The sequence below is a fragment of the Prinia subflava genome, chromosome 2 (assembly GCF_021018805.1).
Source record: "Prinia subflava isolate CZ2003 ecotype Zambia chromosome 2, Cam_Psub_1.2, whole genome shotgun sequence".
NCBI lineage: Eukaryota > Metazoa > Chordata > Aves > Passeriformes > Cisticolidae > Prinia > Prinia subflava.
This window is the reverse complement of record NC_086248.1, coordinates 100,239,650-100,262,820: the sequence shown is the minus strand read 5'-3', so window position 1 is coordinate 100,262,820 and position 23,171 is coordinate 100,239,650. Positions and strand designations below refer to the sequence as shown.

The 23,171-nt window shown below is 37.1% G+C and overlaps 1 protein-coding gene across 1 annotated transcript in view; it reads left to right on the top strand.

Moving 5' to 3' along the window:
* The window catches only part of NRXN1 (neurexin 1), a 460,909-nt gene that overhangs the window by 102,179 nt on the left and 335,559 nt on the right, over nucleotides 1-23,171 (top strand). Inside the window, exons 9-10 of the mRNA XM_063391213.1 lie at nucleotides 14,705-14,878; nucleotides 20,423-20,542. Of these exons, the coding sequence (XP_063247283.1) occupies nucleotides 14,705-14,878; nucleotides 20,423-20,542 (294 nt within the window). The remainder of the gene's footprint in view (nucleotides 1-14,704; nucleotides 14,879-20,422; nucleotides 20,543-23,171) is intronic.

Sequence of the window (23,171 nt, the reverse complement as noted above, 5' to 3'; positions counted from 1 at the left end):
AAATATAGTTGAGGAACTAAAGGAGGCCAACAATATCTATGTAAAAGGCTGACTTTTACATGAACATAGGTTATATGAGTAACAAAACATACTAATCCAAATATGTGATGTATCATAATTTCAATTGCAGGTGGGGTAAACATTGTTTTACATCACTAAACTTACATGTTATAAATCCAGCTAGATTCTTAAGATCCATTTTTTATAAACATATGTATATTTTAAAATAAGTGATAGCAATGAGTTCTGCAGATGGGTTTCTAAAAAGCTAATTTGCATCTGAGGAAAATATCTTTTTGAAAGGATGTATAGGTATACTTGTAAAATAATGACATTTAAAAAAAATCAAACATAAGAGTATATGTTCTGGTCATTTTAAAAAATAGAGTGTGTTTTACCATTCTTTAAAAAGTCTCTTGTCAGGAGAACTGAGATTTCATAACAGTCAAAGAAATATGATATTTCAAAAGCCAGGATGTTCAAAGTAGATATTAATATTCCATCAAGAGCTTATTCCTTGCTGCATTTTCTTTTAACTGCCTCTGAGTCACAGATAATGAGCTGACCTTGGTAATTATGCTGGATTTTGTGATATTTTACATGTTTGCCTCACTTGAAAGTGCTATTAAGGTTGTAAGAAAGACTGTGAAAACAGTATCCTGATATGTCATAATCTTCAATAAGAGATTCTTTTATTTAAAAACCTAGCATTTCTGATAAAGTTTTTGGATGGCTCACACTCCATCCCTAAAGTAGCATTTGGAATTTATGCCATGTTATTTCTAAGGTTTCCATCATTTTGAACATCATCAATTTTTTATTGAAACTGTGCAATGTTTTAACATGGTTTTTGCTGCTGTAGAAAAAGCATCCGGCTTGTTCCTTGACATTTTTTAAAATGGCAAGTACTAGTTTTGTATATGTGCATGTCTTTAATATGTTTGGCTCTTTTCATGGTAGTTAAATCAGGCGTGGATAGGGAAAAAAAAAAAAAAAAGAAAAAAAAAAAGAAACTAATAAGCAAGCAAACAAAACCGATAAACAATCCTGTTGCGAGCTGATAGTTAACACAGCCGTTTTATTCGACTTGTTCTTCAGAGCGGTCGTGGTGGGTCTGTGGTGTGCGGCGCTGTTCAAGGAGAGCTGGGCGCCTCTCCCGTGTGCTCGCTGAAGGCACTAGAGAGCGCTCTGCTCTCACCCAACGCTGCCCACGAAAGGGAAGCGAGGGCGCAGCAGCCAGGGCAGCCTGAAAAATCCAGAAAAGTCCCTCTGTGTGCAGCGCTCTGAAAATGCTACTTTCGCCTTACGCTTTTGAAGTAAAACCGTCTCCATAGCTGCCGCGTTTTCTTACCTTGAATTCCTTTGGGAGGGAAAAAAAAAAAAAAAAAAAAAAAAAAAGGAAATGAGGAGTATGAAAGAAAAAAATATACGGAGATTTGAAGCGACTAAGGTGAATTGTGTTAGATGATTTTCTGTAATTCACCACCCAGGGAATGTGGATAGTGAAAAATAACAAGCCTGACGTGTTCAGTGCAGGAATATACAGCAAGCACCTCTCTAAATCTGCTAGCATAAACAGGTTCTCAACCTCTGTCTTCTCATAATAGTATGACTCATTTTATTTTGTTGTTTTAAATATATTATACTGCATTTTGTGCAGTCAGCTTCCCTTAAATATCACAGAGTATATATCATGAGAATTTTGGTTGGATTTGAAAGGGGGTTCAAGCTGATACTTCTTATCCAGCAGGCTAAAAGGGAGAAAAAAGTGCCTTTCATTACTGTTTTTCCTTCCTTTGTATTTAGTAGAACTGATCTACTGTAGTTGCTTCTTTTCTGTGTTATGTCTGTGTTTCTTACAGTGACATGTTTCTGCTGTGCTATAAACACTCCATATACTTTCCTGATATAGTTACAGTTAATTCATTTTCCTGTACTATCTTAGTCTTAGCAACAAAGCTCACGCAAAATCACACTTCCTGCTACTGGCATCAATAGTTCTGCTTAACCAGAGTTATCATTAGGTAAAATATAAATATGTGCAGATAGAATGAAACCTGCAGCCATTCTGAGTAGAGTTTCCAGATTTCTGATTTTGAAATCTAAGCTGATCCTAGAAAAAGAAATCCACTATATGTGGGTTTTTGCAAACACACAGTGAGTTCAGTGCAAAGATAAGACACAGATTGTGTTGTCTTATCAACCATGCTGAGCCTGCACAGCATGGAAGTTGTCTGGGAGAGCAGACATCTGCCATAAAAGTATGGGAAAGAATTTCCAATATATGTCTCCTTTTGGGTGTAGGATTTGGCTATATAACACAGAAAGTTCATTATCACACACATCAGTTCCCAGCATAACCTCCGGTGCAATTTCAGCAGCTACCTGTGGAAATACATATATTACATCCTGCAGCCTAATTATTGCTGTAATTAGATGGGTAAATTATAAATTGAAGACAAATAAGTGAGTGAAAATAATTCTGTGTTTGGATTCCAAGAACTGTGCTATTTTTCCTCACAGGGAAAATCAGCAAAGTTTGCTGAGCTGAAGTTCTAGCAGATAACCCGTAAAGATAAATGAGTCTGAATAACAAAAGCAGAGCAGCTCAAGCCTGCCAACACAGTTACACAGCAAATTTCCTTTCATGTATTTCATGAGCAGATTCCCTGTCCTGCTCTCAGGATAGCTCAGATGTTTGGCATGGCTGGAATTCAAGGCCTGAAAGAGTTGAGTGGAGAGGAATTCTTGCTTGTTGTACTTGATGCTGTGCTCGGATGTTCTGAGGGCACAGAAAAACAAGTGAAAATGGAATTTGACTTCTTTGAGGGAGTGATTACATTGGTGGACAAGGGAAAGATTACAAATATCATTTATCTGTACTTCTCTAAAGCCTTTGACACAGTAACCCACAACATCCTTTTCCCCAAACTGGAGAGAGTTGGATTTAACAAGTGTATTTTTAGATGGATAAGAAAGTGGTTGGACAGTTGCATCCAGTGGTGGTCAACAACTGGAAGTCCTGATGGACATCACTGACAAGGGATGTCTCTCAGGGGTCCTTGTTGGCACCAGTGTTATTAAATACCTTCATTAATGACACAGAGGGATTGAGTGCACCCTCAGCGTATTCACTGGTGACACCAAGCTGAGTGGTGTCATTGATGCACCTGAGGACACAATGCTATCCAGAGGGACCTGGACAAGCTGGACAAGTGGGCCCATTGTGCTGTCGTGAGGTTTAATGAGACCAAGCGCCGGTGCTGCACCTAGGATGGGGCAACCCCCAGTGTGAACACAGGCTGGGACAGATGGAGAGCAGCCCTGCCCAGAAGGACTTGGGCGTGCTGGTGGATGAGAGATTGGGCATAACCTGGTCACAAGTGCTGGCAGCCCACAGAGCCAAGTGTGTGCTGGGCTGCATCTGGAGCACAGTGGGCAGCAGGGGATGAGGGGATTCTGCCCCTCTGATCTGCCCTGCGGGGACCCCATGTGGAATATTGCATCCAGCTCGTGGCTCCCAGCACATGGGGGACAAGGACCTATTGGAGCCAGTCCAGAGGAGGCCACCAAGATGATCTGAGGGATGGAACACCTCTGTTTTAAGGAAAGGCTGAGAGGGTTGGGATTGTTCAGTCTGGAAAAGAGAAGGCTTTAGGGTAACCTACTTTTGACTTCCAGTTCCTAAGGAAGCCTGGAAGAAAGGTGGAGAGGGACTTTTTGTATAAAGGCCTGTAGTGGGGGTTAAGGGGGAGTGGCTTCAAACTGAAAGAGTAGATTTAGGTTAGATATTAGAAAGAAATTCTTTACTGTGAGGGTGTTGAGGCACTGGCACAGGTTATCCAGAGCAGTTGTGGGTGTCCCATTCCTGGAAATGTTTAAGGCCAGGTTGGATGGAGCTCTGAGCCCATGGCAAAGGGGTTGGAACTGATGATCTTTAAGGTACCTTCCAACACAAACCATTTTGTGATCCTTGTTCCTCTTTGTTGTCGAAGAAATGTCTCCCTTTCTCAGACTGTGAGTTTTACAATGTCTATAACGTCTCTTCCCTCTCCACATTTTTTTCCATGTGGTATGAGAAATTGTAGTTCTGTCAGAAATTATTTTATTTTATAAGTACTTGAAGATGCATGATCTGCTTCTGAGGAGGAGGACATCCTCAAGCACATCCACTTACCTATTACGGACTGATCTTCCTCTTGCTTCTCTCCTACATATATAGGCAATATTTTAATCCCCAAAGCTTTCACATGCTTTTTTAAACAGCAAGCATAAAAAAATCCTGAAAAAAATCACATCAGAATTCTCTTGGAATACCCGTCAGAGAATTAAAATATTTCAGCATTTTAATTGTTTATAAATTGAAATAAAAAATTGAAATATTGTATTCTTACCAAACAAGAAGGTAAAGACTGCTGCAGTTATTTTAGACTGAACAATAAGTAATTACAAACTTTTATATGGGTTTCTAGTTTCAGTACTTCAATATCCAATCCAATTTTAATCTTTCCAGATCACAGAATATATTCACAGCTATCTTGTATCCTCTAACATGATCTGCATTCATCCTAATCTTGATGCTGGGCAAACTTTTCAGAAGGAAATCACCATTCTGAAAAAAAAAATCCTACACAGCTCAACATTTATGGGTTTTTACTGCCTGTGCATCATTTCATGTATCAAGACCTGCTTTTTTGAACTGACATTCATCATTTCAACTTGTCTCACTGTCATCATCTTTCATATGGCCTTCCCAAATGTCAGTTTTAGAGTCCACTGTAAGTCATATGTTATTCCTGTGCCATTATATCACTGCAGCCTCAAAAAATGCTATTCATATTGGAGCGCACATCAGAATCAGCTTACTTGGACAAAAATAACCTGTCTAGATCTCTTGTTGTCTGTTTTATTTCTGTATCTCTTCACTGGCCCCTGGCTTCCTTTATTCTTTTGAGATAGGACTGCTGCTTCTATCTATGTGTGCTTTTTCATTTGTTGTTTTGTCCAATACTGTGAAAACAGACTAGACTGAAGCACCTGAAAGAGAAGTAGCGATATTAGTTTTTGGTATCACCTCAGTGGTTTTACAAATGCACCAAATTATAGATCCTCAATGTGCATAAAGATTTACTTGGCAATTAATTTATCCTTGTAAACTTTGAATGCAATTAACTAAATTATCAGTAGATCTACTAGTCTGGCATATTCATTGATGATCTGTAACAGTCCCTTAATCTATTGATGTTTCATTTGCCTGTCAAAGTAGGTTATTCATGCTGAGCTAAATTAGTCTTGATCATAACAAGGATTTCTTACTTCAGCAGTGGAAATTGAAATTGTTTCAATTTCATGTAATATTTCTCTCTGTTGTTTTATACTGAGGCAGTTATTATTGTTACCTCATTATTTTAATTTTACTCTACGTTGCAAGGTCTCCATCAACAGCAGTAATCCTTTATATTGTTATTACTAGAGAAACAAAGCTTTAAGGAGCACAGAAACATTGTACAAATGAGCAAATATTAATGCTTAAATTTCTCAAATAATCATGTGTGAGCTAAATATAATGACCTTGCCAGTGGGCTGTGAATTCTTCATGCAGAAGTAATGTTCTGTTCCAAGTAAAGAGTTCCAAATACTGTCAACAGCAAATAGATCTTCCCAGTGTGACCTATTGGAGTAGACAATGGCAAATGCAGCTGTTGTCTTCCTTATAGTGTAGAAAAGCAGACTCTGTGCAGAGGAAAAACAAGGAACTTAAAACTGAGAACTCTTTGGAACTTCCTATGTGACAAAGTTCTGGGAGTAGATAACAATACATCATTGGACACCCTGGTCTAACGGGAACTCCTTTATCTTCCTTTTTTTACCACTTTTCACGTGCTGCTTCTAAACAGCAGTGCTGTCTACCAGGCTGTAAAAATAATTTTAATAGTGCTAAGCCTTCAGAAATTGTATTGTATCCAAATTGCCAAAATTATAAGATGAGGTAAAAATTGAAAATCTATCCCAGTAGTTCTAGATAAAATAACGACATTCTAGAGTTTGCAGTGTGAAGTCAACAACAATGCAGTAGTCTGCCAGATCACTGCATGGTGAGAAGGGTTCTTGTTTTCTGCCTCTTCTCCCATTTTCTTCTCAGTCTTTCATACATATATGACTGGATAGATTTGCCTCCATTCCTACAGCTGTTTGACACACAGGTTATTGCTGCTGCTAATAGTGGAATTTCATTCAAGCCTTTCTGGAGCACCAAGTAAAAGTTCTGTTAAGAATAATACAGGAACCATAGATGCTCTTAAAACTTACCAAAACCTCTCTGTATTTAGTATAAATATGCATCCACTGCATCCTAGCCCCCCCACCCCCACAGATACACAGAGTGAAGAAGGACATCCTAAATTTGCTTTAAAATTTGCTGCTGTGAACCCTCATTAACCTTGGTGTTTTAACTGAGAGGTCTTTTTTGCAAAAGGGCAGCTTTGTGGAATATCCTCAGAGCCTGAGTGTGACTGTCTTGATCAAAAGTTGTGTCATATAGAAATTACTCTCTACAAGCCTACACTCAAAATGAGAACATTTAGCATCTCAGCTGTTTGGTAGCTTTATGTGGAACGCTATCCAAAGGAAGAGTTTTGAAGATGATCTCTGAGGTCTAGGAGGTCTGTTGAAAAGAGGAATTCCTCACTATTTTGAAAGCAAGCTCTGCTAGAGCATGTGTTGGCTGATAAAGCAAAGACTGAAAAAATATAGCAGGAAGAAGGGAGATCCAAATATATTATGCCATGCAAATGCCAGCTTCATTAGATTTTGTCTATTTTTGAGGTGTATACAATCTCCAGAAATGGTCAGAACAGGAAAGAAATGAAGGACATTTGATGTGCTTCACCTCTCCACCACAGCCATCCCACTCATAGAAAGTAATTGGCCTAGCATTATGTGGGAGATAGATTACCATGCACGTTTATATGGCAGTTAGATTTCATTATTTACCATTTAACATGCATCACCAACCTTCCTCACAGTCCATTGCACAAGCAGACTGCTTTGGTTTTACATCTGTTTAATCTTTTTCAATGCCAGTGCTCTCCATCTAGTCTTTAGCAGGGGTAAAAATAAGCAGAGAGAAACAGAGTGGCTGGGAATCTGAGGATTTTTATGCCAGGAAATTGTTAAAAACTTTTGTGTAACTGTTTTTTGTGAGGCAAAAAATGTTTTTGGAGAACTGAATTGTTGGGGAAATGGTGGATTTTAACCTGGAAAACTCTTCAAATGTGAGCATTTAATTTTGAGTATGTCCTCTTGTCTATTCAATACTTATCTCCTGAGGACATTGTGGTGTTGTTGCTGTTTCTCACACACTTCCTATGACACAAATTTACTTCCCTGTGAAACATAGGCACATTTGTGTAATCCCTGAGGAGCATTAAACTGAGTCAAAAATTGTAACAAGAATGGAATCTGAGCACCAAGAGGTGCATGCAGAAGTGGACAGCACATCCAGCAGAGAATAAGGAAAAGTTTCTTGGCAGAAGAATATTTGTTGAGCTGTGGAAAGTCTTCAGTGTAGTTGTGTTGTGTGATGGAATCAGGAGACTGGAAGTGGAGTAGCACCTGTATCTCTGCTGTAGACTGCCATGGAAATTGGTGGCAAATGAAAACTCTAAGATGCTGTTCCTGGAGCACCCATCAACTGTAAATTCTCCTCGCCTTTGTTTTTTTTCTGTCAGTGTGGACTACAGGGCAGTGCTACAATGAAATTGTAAAAAGAACAGTCAAGTGTCACTCAAGGGAAGGAATATCTTCAAAGTTCAATTCTCTTGACAAACAACTACAATATGTACTATGCGCCAATAAGGGTGCCTGAAGAAAACCCGCAATGTCAGCATTTCAGTGCTAGTGATTTCTTTTTTTTTTTTTTTTCACAATACATTTAATGGGGTATTGAGGCAAGACACTGAAAGCAGCGTAGAATTGGGGTGAAAAGATCAGTTTCTATATTTCTTCCCAAAAGAATGACCTGCTAACCTAGGAAATCTCTTTTTTTTTTTTTTTTTTTTTTTTTTATTTGCCTGTAAACATTTTGCCTTGCTTGGTTATCAGTATAGGAAATATAAAAGATGAAAGCCACCACCTGTCACATCATAAAACAGTCTCTTGCCTGAAGTATTTGAAAGGAAAGATAACTCAGCAGAGCCTGGACAAGTAAACTAGCCACCCTTTCCCTCCTTGACTGAGAGAGGGTCTAAAAGTGATAGATTTCATCACTCCAATAGGAAAAATATTTCAAAATACTATTTTTCTTAAAATAATAATAAAAAAACAACAACAACAACAACAAAAATAATCAAAACCAAAAGACATCAACCACAAATCAATACTGAAGATACAGGGACTCTTTGAAGTGAGTAAGTGGACATAAAACACTAAGTTTACATTTTCATGTCTTCACTCAAGTGCCCTTCCTTGCAAGTGGTAGACAAAATTCAGTCAAGCTTTGCTCTAGCACCAAGCAGGCCTGTGAATGCACAGCAAAGTGCATATTCTCTGCTGCAAAGGGGGTTTGAAAAGCCATATGCTGGAGCGTATGTGCTGCAGAAGCTGTGTGGATGCAGTATTTAAGCCTTTGTCAACTGTTCTTCAGTTTATTAATGGGCTATGATCACAGTGGTCTTCTTGGTTTATGAAGAAAAAAAGAGCAATTATGTCTCATCAACATTTTTTTAAAGACCAAACACTTTCTGGATGTGGAACAAAGAACAAATGTTTACTCAGGATTGATGAAGGTGTGGAGAGACTCTGGAATGACCACTCATCTACTGTTTGGGCCCAATTCCTTAAGTGTGTGCTGAAATGCGAAAGAAAAATCTCCACTGTGCTCTGCCTATTGCACAAAGTAAATGTGCAGAAGGTGGGTGATGTACACTGGGGAGGTGAGAAGGTGATCAAGGCCAAGTAGGCTCCCATATTTCAGTGAATGTCAAAGACATCTGAATGCCTACCTGATGTTTTCATTTGAGACAGCAGCCGTTGACTCCCGACCAGGGTGGTGTCTGTTCTTTTAGTCAGTGCATATTCAGCTTGTGTAGAGTAATTTATTTTCACAATTCAGTTGCCTTAAAAATACCATCAGTTGGAATTGTGTGGGTTGTCTTAGGATGAGTTCCACCATGTACTTTGTAGTGCAATTATTAAGATACTATGAAGCAATTTCCACTGATCTGGTAACAGCAGCTCATCTGTTTAAGGAGGGACTGGAATAAAGTGAAGACTTTTTTTCTTTCGAGATTAGACTTTCCCTATGGCATTTCTCAGTCTTTGCAGTCCTTCTTTGTCTTTGCCTGCCTGAGGGAAGAAGCTGTTTTATGCTTGATCATTTTGAAGTAACATATTTGGAGAAAAGTGTGCCTGACACCTTGGCTTCACCACAGCCAGATGTTCCTTTGTATTTCCGTGTGTCATATAGAGGAATTGTGGAGATGCCTGCTGTGTTTTCAGAATCCACCATGGTATGCCAGGGCTATCCATATCCTTCCTGGGGAGTAACACTGCTGTGGTACACCACAGAAGCACTGTTATTCCTAGCCATGGTAGTGATTTAGTACAATGTGACATTGGAAACATGACAAAGCAACTTCTTCCAAAATGAAAGAGAAATTAGGAGAACAGCTGAACAAGAATAGCTGCAAAACAAGAGATTGTGGGAGAGAATGTCTGCTCTTGGAGAGAATGATGGATTTGAAGATGTTTTGTTTAGGCATATAAAAATATTCCAGAGATACTGTCTTGTATTTGTGGATTACGAAGAAGTAAGCCATGATTCCTTCCTGTTGTATTTCCTCTTTTTTTTTTTTTTTTTTTGGTCGTACATGGAACCCTATTTGAATGAATGGTTTTCATTTTTTGCCAGCAAAGGTGTTCAAGAAATGAGCACCAGATATGTACACAAAACACACAGATTTAGGAGAGTAAAGAAGTCTAACTATATCCTGGCTAAACTACTTGTTCCCTGATGTCACAAATCTCCTGTACCAAACTGCTGCTGGTTTGGTTAAGAGGTCCAGGTGCAGCAGTCACACCTGAGTACTATTCCTATTCAGCTGTTACCATTATAAACACATGGAAAACAGTTCCCTCTTTACTGATGTTTTAAGACAATGGTAGCTGTTAAATGAAGTTAATAGTTTTTGTCCACCAGCATATATCATGTAAGAATTCTCAGGAATGTAGGAAAGGAGATGAGTCTGTGAAGTGACCTATCAGCAATGTCACTAGGGCCAGATAATAACTCTTAATAGCTTCTGTTTGTCAGAAAATAGAACAGCATCTTCAGTCTTTGTTTTACATTTCTTTGATTTAGCATTTGCAAAGTTCTTATTTTGAAGAAAAGCAGAGGCTTGGGATAAAAAAAGATGAGCTATTACAGGAGGACTTGGCATTTGTTTTACCAACAGTTGTGTGTGACTCACTGTTGTGTGGTGTTCTGTGCGCTTTTGCATAAGTGTGATTCCAATAATGAATACATTGAGAACTCGGGTTAATTTATTAGCTAGCAATTTGTTTGTGTTAAATTTACTTGTTATTAAAGCAGAAATCAGCTCTAAGTCAGAAAAGAGATAAATAGGTGTAAATAGGAAAGACTCAATTGGAATAACTGAGGATCTGCAGTACCTGTATGAGATGCAAATTAAACCCACTAAAATCTTCTCTTTATCAGTGCTTACTGCATGACTGAGTGGTACCATCATTGCCATGGGCAGGTGAAAGTGCTGCCTTACAGCTGATTCTTCTGGCCTGCCATGAACCTGCCACTGAGAACATGCATGAAGCATAATTTTTCTTCTTTTTTTCCTCAGAAAAACAAAGAGAGGAACCAATACTCCCACCAAAAAGAAAAGAAAAAAAAAAAAAAAAAAAAAAAAAAAAAAAAAAAAAAAAAAAAAAAATCTGTGCACTGACTCCTACTACAAGAAGGAATTGAGAGATCTGCTCTCAGATAAACTGCTTTATTTGAAGCTTTTCCAGTGATCAGAAGGAAATCTTGGATCTCTCCATTACCTTACCTATCTCCTTACTACATGCAACTTTGCGTATCGCAATTGACATCTATTTTATGTAAATTGGCTATTTTCCTTTAAAACTAAAAAAAACCCAGGATTACTATGAGAAAAATGAGACTTTTTCTGGAATGCATTTAAAAATCAAACTGAACTTTAGAAGAGAATATGTACAAGGAAGGCAACATCTGAATTTTAGTTCCAGAAATTATGGTTGCACATTTTCAATGGGTAGCAGTGCAGCATTAGTGTTGCATTTAGGCTCCAGCCAGTTTACACAGTGGCATAATCTTGTATTATTGATCTGATGAACTGTGGTACCTTACTTCATGAAATAAATTGCATGTAATTCACACCTGTAAGTAGGCAGCTACACAAGAAGGGATTTGCTCTGGAGTAAAATTTCCACTAGTGAAGCTGTTCTTATGTAAGAATTAAGAAAGAGAAAACCTGGGAATTTTTATTGCACTGTGTTGATTCCCCTGGTCTCTTTTAGTAGAACAGGGATAATCTTTTAACTTTTCTGACTCTCTGCCATTGCATGTTTGAGATAAAAATTTAATTAACAGTATTTCCTCCAATACTGTCTTGTCTGAAAGTCTAATGGATTGAGTTTGGTTGGAAACTACTTCTTCATTGAGATGAACATGAAAGTAGGATGGGATTAACTGAAATAAAAGTAACAGTGCAAAAATTTTGTGATGGCAGATAAGAAAAATTACCAATTGAAAAAAGTTAACTAACTTTGAAATAAAAATTGAAATCTGAGTTTTAATTCTAGAGCTTATCCCTTAGCAAAATTTTGTATCTGAAAGAAAGTGCTTTTCATGCCAGCAGCAACAAACTCAAAACATATGGTATTAAACACTTGATATTAAATCTGGGAAGATTAACTCGTAGTCATAAAAATACTTTTATATACTTTATGAAAGGTGAAGTATAATAGTCAGTATGGCTACTCAATGCATAAGATATGTATTTGTGCATTAGGTGTGAATTACATGCACGTTTCATTTTTAAAAGCAAAACTCAAAGTTATTTTGAACATCAACAAATTATTACCCAGAACATGTTTTTTGTAAAAATTGTATCTTTATTAGTATAAAATGATCAGTCTAATTATCAACACTCTTAAGGTACTCTAAATACACAGGAGGAATATTATATGTCATATACATATACATGTACTCAATATTTTGTACTTCACTGCATATGATACCTAATTGGCAATATTCCAGTATATATTTTCAGGAGCAAATATTCTGAGTTCCAGCTTATATGTTGGCACACTGACCTGGACTTCTGCTAGCCATCCATCATAACTGGCAGCAGCTGCATGACTGTATATAGCAGTCTCAATATGTTTGAGAGATGGATATCAGGAATTAGCAGGGGAATCAATACAAAAGGTTGTGGTTTTGAAGATGTAACTAATCACAGAATAAAAGGGGTTGTTTGGGCAGTATATTTTTAAAAAGAGGTTGCACATGTCATGTGCAATAGATAAGTTTTACTTTTTTATCCTAGAAGTCATTTTCTTAATACTATTCTTTGGGATGGTTTCCCTCTTTTAAGTCTACTGGGATCAGCTGAGATGAATTATCTCTCTATTCTGAGCTGGCAGTGACTGAAGGCACAAAGCTTCAGGAAACCTGGAAAGGTTTTGCTTTCTAGATGTTCCATCACAGAAAAAGATGAAGAGCCTTTATCATTATACAAGTGTTTTAACTTTGTTTTCAGTTCAGCATATTGAAAAATGCAGGAATCTTTCTGCTGTGAATGAATTAGATCCCATTTGTGGTAACAGATGGATCACCATATTTTAATCTGTTACATTTAATCTCATGCTTGTGATATTTATATTGTACCTCAGAGCTGTAGAGGAAAGCAAATTTCCAAATTTTCCAAATTATCTACATAGAATGGATAAAGTCTTAGTATACGATGCTACAAAGGTTGCTAAGACTTTTGGTTGGTTTGCTTATAAATTCTATATGTAAATAAGTGTTTTCCTAAGCATGTTCCATTTTCTGTCTATTTCACTAATTCAGATGCAGTTGAATTTTAGGGATGATATGTGGTTACTAAAGATTTTTCTCAGTCTTACACACATTTATTGTTTCAGGCTATTTCCTCACAGGTAAACCGTAAACCATTCAAACAGCACTAGTTTGCAGTCCCTTTCAAACAAGAAATATGCCAGGAGAACCAGTAAAAGGTGTATCTGTGATTTACACCAATCAGAAGGAGATGAAAATCAGCCACATGGGGTAGTGGCAGTAGTACATGCTGTCACTGTAAAACTCAGCAAACACAGGAAATCAACCGTCTTACATTTGAGGTGATGCAGAAATCACTCTTTGGTACTAGAGCACCTGGCCTAGGCTCCAAAATCAGCCAGACTAGGGATTGTTCTGGAAAGCACAATGTAGATTAGAATGTATATTCAGATAAACTGCTGAAAATTTGTGCTAGCAAAAAAATATATAATCAATAAGAATTTAATGCCTAAACAGAGGCTGTGCTGTGCCTGATTCCCTTCTCTGACCAAGCAGGAGCCAGGTTCTTTTCTGCTGCATGTCCTCAGCAGTAGGTAGGGAAAGAACCTGGTTAAACCTGCAACTTGACACTTGAGGCACACTTAGGGAGATTCTTATGGTTATGTTGGATTGAAAGGCGACATTCTGTCTGCCAGACACACCCCACACATGTAAGAAATATAGAGCCTGAATTGTTTTAAAACAAAAAGTATCCTCCCTTCGGTGTTGAAGAGGAAAGTTAAAGTTATGTCCTTTCAAAGTAAGTCTGTTGCAGATCTAGGAATTACTTGAAGGGAGAAAAGCACCGATTTTCAGTCCTGAGTAAGCTGCCTGAGGTTTATCAGAGCAAGCTGTTTGTTATAGGTATGTGTCATTAGAACTATTTTCAAAAACACAATTCCATTTGCTCAGTGTTCATATTGCTGTTTAAAAGGGACCTAACTCCCCTTGCTCCCACACGAGTTTCAGTGGGGGTAGGTGGTCATTTTGCTGTTTAACAATGATATCTCTAAGCTTCTCCTTTCATGTGTCCCTCCATCTTTAATTTCTTGGTGTGCTTCTGAATGGATGATTCTGGATCCACGGACTTTGGGTGGATCTTGGTGCTTCCTCTATTGCCTTTTATCTCACTGTGCTGTATCCATCACTGGCATGGTCTGTGGTCAGCTTCCCTGAATACTGAACAATTATATGAACAAATTGTATGAACAAATTTGATAACAATTATATGAACAATTATGTTCAACAAAAAGATGAACAATTGCATTAGTGCTAGATGAGTTTCTAGGTGGGGATTCTGTGATTTAATCCTCCTCTCTGAAATAGATGCATGTTTCCCGAGCACATGAGCTGGCATATTGAAAGCATGCCCAAGTATTTCTAAGCAATCAGCCACACAAATTTGAAGTGTACGTTTACATTTGAAAAAATAGAGTCCTGCAATGCTGTAGTATCATACACGTTATCAGTGTTTGTTTTCTTCTACATTTATTTCAAAGAATATTTTTTGGAAGGATCTATCATTCAGCACAAAAAGGCCAAAAGATTAAGTGAGTTAAAGGTTCTGCTGGGGTTTTTTTGTATCTAATATTTATTTCTTCTCAACAGGTGATTTGTATATTGGAGGAGTGGCCAAAGAAATGTTTAAATCCTTGCCCAAACTGGTGCACGCAAAGGAGGGATTCCAAGGCTGCCTTGCATCAGTTGACTTGAATGGACGGCTCCCCGATCTCATCTCAGATGCTCTCTTCTGCAATGGACAAATAGAAAGAGGATGTGAAGGTATTAAATATGCTGGTTTTGTTTGTTTGGGGATTTTTTTTTTAATATATACATATATCATAGTGAAAGTTCTGTGCCAATCCTGCAGGGTTTTTTCGATATTTACGCTCCATATATCAAGAGACTATATTTTACCTGCTTCTAATTGATCTTGCTTGACCCTTCCTTACATAAAGGCTGTGGGTTTTGGTATTATGGAGATAGGCATGTGCCTGCCCTAAAGCACAGAGATTGATCTGAGAATATCAGTTAACTTCAGAATGTTAAATATAGGTTCCTTACTTCTCCAGTGGCAAGATATTTTTGCATGTGTTTTTTTACTTCTGATATATTTTAGTTAATGATAATTAACTAGCAATTCATTTCAATTAAGTTCTTTATATCTTCATAACTCTCAGGCATTAGTTAATGCTGAGACATTAGCTTAGTAATTCCAATTTTAAAGCAGACATTTTGAGTTGGTTAATTCAAGGCTAAATTATGAAACTTTTTAATACTAATCTTCTCTATTTTTCCTTACCCCTTAGATTAGTATTGACATGAAACTTTCTATCTGAAATCAGTAACAGACAAATATGTTTTATCTCACAATTTCATGTCTTTATTGACTCATCTGGAATACCATGAAATTTAAGTGAGAACAGAATTAGAAGAAGTGTATTTCTAATTCAGGGGTGTCAATCTCTAGCTATTTTTCCAGCTGTCATTTGATCCCATGTTATTTTTGCTATGGTTTATGGAATAATTTGAATACATTTTCTGTCCCTGAATATCTAACTTATTCACATAATTCTGGATTTTGTGTTTATGTTCAACTTTATGTGTTCTCCCTTCTCTCAAGTGCCATTCTTCTCTGGACAGAAAAATGTGTAAATGACCCTATAAAATCTATTTCAAGTGGGAGTCTTAATGAATTTGGTATCAATTTTTTTAAATGCGCAAACTGACATGGTAAAAATCCAAGGAGAGTTCCTTAAATTTCATGAGATAAAGCTTCCTGGTGGATAAAGTCTGTCTCTTTTGTTGAGCCTACAGTAAATTTGGACAAGTGGAACTTTTTTGTTCTTTACCTACTACTTTTAGTTAGCAATATAAGTTCTATTCTTAGTACATAGAAACAGACACTAAAGCTACAGAAAAATATAAAATGGGAATTTTGCATATTTCTTTCAGGAGTGCAAAAATATGTATTAGTTTGCCACTGAGTTCAGAAAATTAGATTCTGCTTTTCTGAATGGTTTTAGCAATTCCATCCCTGCAATATCCCTTCAGAGTGAACGTATGCCTTAATTCCATTATGCATTCCATAGCTTCTTTTGAAATTATGTCATTTCCTAAATGAATTTTCTGTACTTCAAAGAAATATTGCCACAGGCCTGGTGTGTGAGTTCACCTTTTAAACCACTGGCACAACTCAGCGACTGGTGGATTTAATAAAGCTACCAACAATTTATAAGCTATTGTCCTTTTTGGTAGAGAGTGAGTTTTTTCCAACACCAAAATCACCTGACACAACAAACTGGTCAAACCAGATGTGCTGCCAGGGTCCCAGAGAACTGCCTGCTCAAAAGTCCTCTGCCTGCAGAAGGAAATCTCTAACAGCACGGAATGAGATGTTCCCTTCCAACCTTTCTGCTTAACCTTCCATCTCACTTGTTTACTTCAAGTCCTCATGTCTGACCCATCTGTCAGTCTTTTGTTTGCAGATCATTGAATCAGATGTCCAAAAAAGTGTTCTGCCACCTAAGAGATGATTTAGGTCACTAGTGAATTTAGGTGCCTCCTAGAAAACCCTTGCATGCCTCAAGCTGCTGCCACCTCTGCTGCTGTGTTCAGCCAGGACTGTCTCCATCCCTACAGAGCTGAAAGTTCTGCACCCATCTCACCCTGCAATGGGATGTGTATATCCTGGAAGTCCCCTGAGACATCAGGTCCAAAGTGTTCAGGACACAGGAGCAGAAGTAATTTAGGAAGTGTTAGTCACCACCACTCTCAATCCCAAAGATAGCTGGTATATGTCCAGTGGTAAGACAGCACGTTCTGGAAAATCTGTCCTGAGAAGTGAGGCACTTGCATTTGTTGTTTTTCAGATTTATGGGATTGAATTCCCCAACTTTCAGGTACCTATTGGGGGAAACAAAAAACAAGCAAACAAACAAACAAAACCCCCCGTAAATTACTTTGAATTAATTTTATCTGTTAGATTTTGTTGTTCTTAAAATATTTCTATTTCTCAATTTGATGGCCATTAATGTGTGTCAACCCATGACATAAGTGCATTAAACATTTTTACCAAGACCACCCATGGGATTGCTGTGGCAAGTTGGAAGGTTTGCGTTTTGAAGCTTCAACCACAGGCAGAGAGATGTGTCTATCACTGAACATGAAAAATAATTTACACTTGGCTGAATCCACCTTGTTGACAAATTTTCAATGACTAGAACAGATAGAAACCAAGGGCTAGAAAGATAAATATGCTAACTAGCTCTTTGAATTGTTAATGGCAAACCCCAAAGCCAGATTTTGTCAACAGTTTTCCTCAGTCAAATCAATTGTACTTCCTTTTCCCACTTAAGATAAAGTGTGACACAACCATAGTTTTTATACAGTTATAAGAAAAATGTACTGTGTGTACATGTGTATGTAAAATGTACATTGTGTATTATATGAACTATATAAAAAATCACAGTATTAACATACATGAAGATTCTTGGTGGTAATATAAGAAAGTTGTTTTTATAATATATTGTAAAACATCTATGTGTCAGTTTATAATGCCTACTGTGATGTATATTGTATGCAAGCCCTCACATAGGACAAATGTAAAGGAGATCACAAATTCAGTCAATTAAAAAGTCTGAACACTGCATAAATTAGATTATTTAAAAAAATTGAATATGAAAAAAGAAAAAGTGCTAGAGAAGGGTGTATTACAGTATTTTTACTAACTACCTTAACTCTTCATTTTATAAATATATGTATAGGAAAAGATGAACTTGTTATAGTAAATATCATAGTATTTACCTCCATTAAACTGTCTTCTTCTGTTCTTTGGGGAAAAATAATCCTACTTTTGCAAAAAAGAAATGCTCATATGCAAGCTAGTCTTGATGGCAATTTTAGAATAATGACTAATATAGATAAGTCAAGAGTGCTAAGGACCAATTTAATACAAAGAAAAATACCTCACTTTTAAAATGAGATTATATTTGTATTTTTTTCTAAATATGTGTTTTCACATGCACTTTCTAATGTACCTACAAGGTCCTGCAGTTTATGTACTTTCAAGTCCTTGTGACTTTTGCTCTACTTTTGCAAAGATGAGGAAATTCAACATTGCATAACTGAAGTGTAAATAAATCCATGAATATATAACATTTAAACACCTACAGATATTTTCACTTCAGCTCTGTAAAGTTTCTGAGTAGCAGAATCTGGTGAGAAAAATTGTGTCTTGTCAGCTACGAGATTCTGTCATTATAATCCTCTGCTCAAGAAAGAGTGATGTAATGCCCAAATGTTTAAACTTCTGGGCTCACAACTCCAAAGTAAAGGAAATCACTATCTAATCTCTGCCTGCTGCAGTCAGCTATGGGTGACGGTGGTATTTACTATCAATATTATTATTGTTATCCTAACAGGAGAAAATAGAAGAAGTAAAAATTTTGCTGAGACGGGGATGCAGTGTACCCTGCCTTTCTTCTCAGAGACTTTAGTGACTGTTCAGGCCCTTCTTCAGAGACTGAGCTGTGCCTCATTTAAAGGAAGGGACCATTGAGTTGACTTAAACCATTTCATATGGATTTTTTTTAAATACCAGGAAATCAGAAGAAAATCTCACACTAAGATATTTGAAGGTGTAATAGAAAAGAAGAGTTATGAGGATTTCTCTCAGGGGTGTGATTTTTAATTTATTTATCTTTGGACCAGCTTTGCCCTGTCATCAATGACTGGCTGTGAGAGTTTCAAATGGATTTGATGTGCCTCCTCCAAAACAATTTGGGACAATTTTATAATCCCAGAACTAAATTTTTCCTTGTAGTGTCAAGAGTTAGTGTGAAATGTGTGTGAGAGCTCATAGTAAACTGTGGATCATGGTCTGTATTTCAGTCTTCATTCACCAGTCACAGAGAAAGGACTAGAAAAAAGGCAGATCACAGAGGATGACGGTGCTAATTATTCTTGAATTCAGTGTATCTGAACATGACAAAGGGCTAGTCAGGATTCAGCCATGCATTTACTCTGTTAATGCATTCATAGCTATCCAAGGAAGAAAAACCCCCACACTTTTAATTTTCCTCCATTACATGTCATCAGCTCAATTAACCATTATATTTCTAGTAAAACACTGGCAAATTACTGCTTTCTTATTTTGGCTTGCCTGAAGATTTATGGCTATTAGCATTAATTTGTTTGCATTATATGGCATTTCTTTCTCTCTTTAACAGTAGCATGCACTTTATTCTGAATGGTTTTTTTCTGTGTTTGCTGCCATTTCAATATTGCTTACTAACATTTACTATATTTTGCTTTTTTATTTTGCTGACAAAGTTGCATTGATGAAAGCTGATTTGCAAGGTAGATAGTCCTGTGTGTATTAAACAAGACTGAAACCCCCAATGCACAGTTGGATTTCTGCAATAAATGCTCTGTAAATTTCAGAACTAAAGCATGTTTTTTCATTGCTGATTTTGCCTTTCACAACTCTAAAGCAAAGGGCTAAATGAACCTTCATTTCCCAGCATTGCTTGCATAAAGGCTTTCAGTCTTGAATATGTTTGTATAGTGACTGCCTTAGTGCTTTGATCATTCCTTTTTGAGATTTCTTTATATTTCAGTAGTCTAGTTATGATTCTCTAGAAATAGAATAGCGTTGTTTTTCCTGTGTATGTTACATTTTGGCATGCCCCTTCATTAGTAGTCTGATTTTCTGCATTTCTCCTTTAAGAAGGAACCTGCATGAGATCCCTAAAGCATGTGAATCAGTTCCTGTCAACATTCCAGCCAAAGAATTCCAAACTTCTCTGAATTTCAGACCTAAATAATTTCAAATAATTTGTGGGATTAAAATAATTACAGTAGCATAGCTTTATTTTATTATTTCTTAAAACTTGTTTCATTTTTCTATTTTATTATCCAGCCTTTCATATCCCAGAGTCTTGATTCATGTGGCATCTGGCTTTGCTGTTTGAAATGTATTTACAGGAAGAAATAATGAAGTTTTTAAACAATATTTACCCAGTTAATGGTCTGACACGAGATTAACAAATAACTGACAAAAAAGTTAACATTCCCACTGTACCTGGAATAATTCTGCTTCCATTTTGTGCATTCTTATGTGTTTGACATAGTGATCTTACAACTAAAGCAAGTCCCCCCCTTTCGATGTTACATGCTGCTCCAAAACCAGCGAGTTTATGTGCGTTTGACTTGGTAACTCTGCTCATTTGATTTGAGATGTTGGCCACTACTCAGCGTGACACACTGAGATGTACCTTTCTTTGGAAGACGAAGTGCAAGTCCTTTTTTGTGTGTTCTCACTAGGCCCCAGCACAACGTGCCAAGAGGACTCCTGTGCAAACCAGGGCGTGTGCCTACAGCAGTGGGATGGATTCAGTTGTGACTGCAGCATGACCTCCTTTAGCGGACCATTGTGCAATGACCGTAAGTACATAAAAAATGTCCCTCTGAGCACCTGAGGCCTCCAAGGCAACATTTGAAGCAAGTGCCTAAAGCTTTATGTTGTTTTAATATTAGATATCTGACTGGTCTGGTAAACCCAGTGAAAATCTGTAAGGCTTGTGGTAAGAGCAAAGAATATGCTTTCTAAATGTTGGACAATGTGCAGTATCAAACACAGGCAGAACTTGATTATGTTACACTTGATTCCAAGTCTAATGTACTGATAGTTACCTGTTTGATGCAGTCCCTTTTCTGCTTAAATATTACAAATGTGTTGGTTGGTTGTTTTGGGGTTTTTTTTGCCTGATTGAAAATACATTTTATATTTTGTTATCTTAATGTAGCACTATCACAAGGGCTGTAATTACCATGAAACAGTTGAGAAGGCTTATTGTCTCCCTTTGTGGATTTCTTTAGGTGACACACTAAACACGCCAATAATAAAAGCATGCTGAGTATTTTCGTTCTTTTAGACTTCATCTGAATAACACATAGCAACCATCTGGTCTTCCAGGAAAAGCTTGAATGTGTCAAAAATAAGGGTCCTGATTCACCAGCTTCATGATGTAGTTTCATTCCAATCTAACCTTATTGATCTAAATAGAATTATGCAGGAGTGATGGTGGAATAATAATGGAAGAGCCATAATGTTCCATGGTTAATGGTAAAAGTAAGCTGCTGAATTTTGGTTTTAAATTATCACATTTATAATATACAAATGTACATTTTTATACCCATATGAAGATGAAATTTCTTTAAGGCATTTTTATTTCTATTTGTATACATTTATCTGAAAAAAAATGACTGATGATAGAGTTGTATAACTGCCTAGTCAAGTATTCTGGATTTTTCTGTCTTGTACGGGTTCTCCACTGAACAACAAGGTATGCTATCTTGGACAAACCCCAGACCAGCAGAATATTTATAATCTGAAAAGCTTTTGGCTCAAATCGTATTTATCATAAGGCTAGGAAATTAACTGTATGCAAAGCTAATTTATTCCCCTGAAAGTTCCATAGTTTGAAAACTAGGGAAAGGATGAAAGGACTCAGTCTGTTTCTCTGCAGTTGCTCTCATGGTAGAAATGAGATGTGGTATTGAAAAACTTTCAATGATTTGAGCAAAGGTTTGGGTTTACCTTATATATATATATACAAGTTTGCACTTCCCAGCAGTGTACATGATTAGTCATATTGCTAAACATACATTTTTAAAGTTTGTCCCCCCACCTGCTACAAGAGAAAAATGTTTCTGCTTTGCTTTTTCTTTGTTTTTTCTGTTTTGTGATCTTTTGAATTGTTTCAGAAGTAATAGAAAGTTGCAAATATAGCATCTAATGAGGAAAAACTAAGTTTTATAACATTTAGTATTAATTGTGGTGTGGACCTGGAATAGTCTATTAACTCTTTCTTCAAGTGACAGCTAATGCATAAATTTGGCAAATTGATGAGCTTATTTAAGAAAGGTATTTATCTATGAATGCTCATTTATATAGTAACATCATGGACTACATTGCACACCATTGAGATATTTTACAATATGTCATTTCTGATGATGGTAAAGGAGTCCCTTTACAAACTGGTTGCTAAAAACACTCACTTTATTCCCAGAAAAATCTTTTTTACTTTTTTTTTTAAATCACAAGCAAGAAATATAAATTTGTCCTCGATATGGTTGTTTTGTAATAGACTGCATAGTCTAACAAATATAATACATTTGGTTTCTGCATTATCTTGGCTCCTTAGATTAGTTCAGATACCAAAAAACCTGCAAAGCCCATCTAACAAGGGAGAATTTTGGTAATGGTAAATGTGCCGGAAAGGAGAAAAAATGATGTTGTCAATGTCATCTGCAAGCTCCGAGCCTGCTCTGCTGTGTTTGGGAAGTGCATAATGGGAAGAGAAATGATGAGATGTTACTACAGCTCTTGAAAAGTGGCACAGGCCACATGCCACAGACTAAATTTCAAGGCACTGAAATAAGACAAATTCCCTTCATGTGAGGAAACCTTCCAGCGACAGGCCTGGAATAGCCCCTGCTTGTTGCTGAAAATGCGATTCCGTCAGGACGGATGTGGGCACCTTCCTGAGCGTGTTCCATTGCAGATTGTGTGTGGAGAGACTTTGGTTGACAGAAGCTCAAATTTAACCCAGTGTTGCTACTCAGGCAGGCCTTTGGCTCACTTCAAATGTGAATATACTGTTTTATATAAAATGGAATACTTAAGATGACAAAATCTCATGGACAGAGATTTTTGTTTAGTCTGAAACCCCAAAAATTGACCACTTAAAAATAAATGTCAGTGGTAATAACAGAAACAGTTAGAAGTGATTAGTCCCTCAACCAAGGTGATGGTATCTCTATGAAAACATTCTTAGAAAGTGTGCCATTCTTGCCAAAATGCTGGACAGATGAAGGAGGAGGGAACAAAACAATCAGAGAAGAGGGAGTGGGTGTTAAGTGAATGTTTCACTCTCAGCCAGGATTTAATGCATCACACCTCACCTCTGTTTTGTTCCACGAGTTCTTAGGGGACATATGTAAGAAGAAATTTCAGTGATAAAGGTGCTAAGGTGAGAGGGACCTGTCCAACCTCTCTCTTCAGAGCAGA